We start from the raw sequence: 2,683 nt of genomic DNA on the forward strand, positions 1-2,683 counted from the left end.
GTACGAAAAAGCCGCAATCATTTACAAATCGAGAGTATGCAGATATACATTTCGTTTGTTTCTGCAATGGAAATACCTGAACTGCTGTGAGAGAATATCAAAACGGGTTCCCTAATACAAGAATTCAAAACATGTGGATGCAACTGGACAGCTGTCCGGTACATTATGAAATACATAATATTTGTGAATTAAACAATTATTTTCCTCACAGATTGATAGGTCGAAGAGGGCCAATACCTTGGCTTCCAAGATCGCCTGATCTCATGCCATTGGATTTTTATCTGCATTTTGAGATGAAATATTAGTTACTTTTAGAAGTGCTAAAAGTATTATACTACCTTGGACGGCCTGAGATAGCAAGCACAGCTCGCGTAAATAGAATAAACGTAAGTATTGGTGATCTATTCCTACATTTCATTGTAGTAACCGCAAATCCATTACTTCGCATTTCATATTTTTCTCATAACTTTTTAATAAAGTGCTAAACGACCTATATTTATATAACTTTTTTTTTCTTAGGCTGATAAGTAAGTTTCGTACTGTAAGTTTCGTCGTTAAAACTTAAGACACCCTGTAGATATATAAATGGATCTATTATACTAACAATAGAGCAAGTGGATACGCCCCTGGGTGCACGAATCCGCGCGTGCTTAATCTTTGCGACTGTCACATTCTGTCAAGCCCGGTTGTCAGCCTATGCTCATCAGCCATGCTGTGTCTAACTGTAAAAAATAACTTTTAGCCATTAAGTGTCACTTGGTGCAGGTCCAAACTAGTAGATAAAAAACGGTGGCTTGCAATCGCGATCAAACATGTACCGTATCTTTCCCGATCTAATAACCGATACGGGTGTGTCTACGCGCGTGTTCCGATACGTGATTAAGTATGTCAGTCAGTTTGTAAAAGTGCAAGCTTGTAGCTGTACCAAACATTAGGTTACCAACAAACAGTATATTTCCTAACGATGTCAGCTGACATCCTGCAGGATAAGAGCGTAGCCTTGAACGGCAAGAATGACGTACCGGTAGTCTCGCAACCCATTACCAGGGGTGGACTTAGAGTTTACAAGATTGTTGTTTTGGGCGATGGTGGTGTTGGTAAATCAGGTATAATCCAGTTTTATTTGTCATCGTTTGATTAAAAAAACATGTTATATCTCATATATATTATGGAAATTAATTTTTCAGCTGTCACATTGCAATTTGTCAGTCATAGCTTTCTTGATTATCATGATCCAACTATAGGTAAGAGTTTATTTCATGTATGTTGTAATGAAAATTGAAAACTCCGAAAAATGTCTGTAAAATTTTGTTCTTATTATTTCTTAACTTTTGAAAGAATATTTCATTTAATGTTCTTTCTTCTTGACAGAGGATTCATATCAGCAACAAGCAGTTATAGATGGTGAAGCTGCACTTTTAGATATATTGGACACTGCAGGCCAGGTCAGAATTTGTTCTTAACATGGTTTCATAAGAAAGTGAATTGTATTGTCGTATTGTAATTTTATATATACATAAATGTTATATGTAATATTTTTTTTTATGTGTAGGTGGAGTTTACAGCTATGCGTGACCAGTATATGAGATGTGGAGAGGGTTTTATGATATGTTACTCTGTAACTGATAGACATAGCTTTCAGGAAGCTTTGGAATATCGAAAATTGATAACACGTGTGAGAGCTAATGAAGATATCCCATTGGTATTAGTTGGTAACAAATTTGACTTGCAACATCAGCGAAAGGTAAAACACAATTTTTCATTCTAACTGAGTTTCACTGATTTTGTTAACACGAGAAACATATTATAGGTAACTACAGAAGAAGGAAAGGCACTTGCTGAGCAGCTTGGTTGCCCTTTTTATGAAACATCTGCAGCTCTTAGACAGTTTATAGATGATGCATTTTATTCATTAGTCAGACAAATTCGAGCTAAAGAAAGATCAAGAAATTCGGTACGTAAACACAGTCGTTGGTGGCGGCTGCGTTCAATTCTTGCCTTTATATTTAGAAGGAAGCAAAGACATGTCAATAGTCATCATTATTCCCCTTAATCGACGTATTTGCATAGATATCTTTTTGATAGCGTTTGTTTTAAATTAACAAATTATGGCAACATAAACAGTTTGGAATTCTACAGATTACACAACGAACAAAATTTTTTATGCTTCTTTTATATTTTATAACAGTCCTTCAATTTAGGGATTAATTCACTAATATCTCACTGCCTCATCTTTAACCCCATTATATTTTAAATGTAGTAATGGAAACATGAAATATAGACTGCAGTTCATTATTTTTATTATAAACTTTACACTAATAGCTTCTATTACATTGAGAAGTTATGTAAAAACTTATATAAAAAAAGTCAAACATGAGATAATACAAGCAACAAGAATGTGATCTCTTAAAAAAGTTTCAATATAACAGTAACAAGATGTCCATAACTCTGTTCCCAAGGTCGCTAGTTTCTTCATTATTATTTATTAAAAAAGGCTATTAATATTATTTACAATATATTATCTTATCAGGAACAATAACTAATAACCGTAATTTAAGGCCTAATTATATTTGGAGTATCTTACTTTTGTTTTTTTAAATTAATATAATTGCAGTTTTTATTTAATATTTTCTTTCCAGTTAAAATTTTGATTATTGTTTTATAACTACTATTTTATATGACC

The 2,683-nt window shown here is 33.4% G+C and overlaps 1 protein-coding gene across 1 annotated transcript; it reads left to right on the plus strand.

The window, feature by feature from the left end:
• The first annotated feature begins 515 nt into the window (after window positions 1–515).
• Window positions 516–2,359, plus strand: LOC100749714 (GTP-binding protein Rit2). The gene is made up of 5 exons (XM_033320326.1): window positions 516–1,106; window positions 1,188–1,244; window positions 1,372–1,445; window positions 1,553–1,744; window positions 1,811–2,359. The coding sequence occupies exons 1-5, from the start codon at window positions 965–967 to the stop codon at window positions 2,051–2,053; spliced, it is 708 nt and encodes a 235-aa protein (XP_033176217.1). The 5' UTR covers window positions 516–964; the 3' UTR covers window positions 2,054–2,359.
• Window positions 2,360–2,683: the final 324 nt, after the last annotated feature.

This window comes from Bombus impatiens, unplaced genomic scaffold (genome assembly GCF_000188095.3).
Source record: "Bombus impatiens unplaced genomic scaffold, BIMP_2.2 scf_0279, whole genome shotgun sequence".
Lineage (NCBI taxonomy): Eukaryota > Metazoa > Arthropoda > Insecta > Hymenoptera > Apidae > Bombus > Bombus impatiens.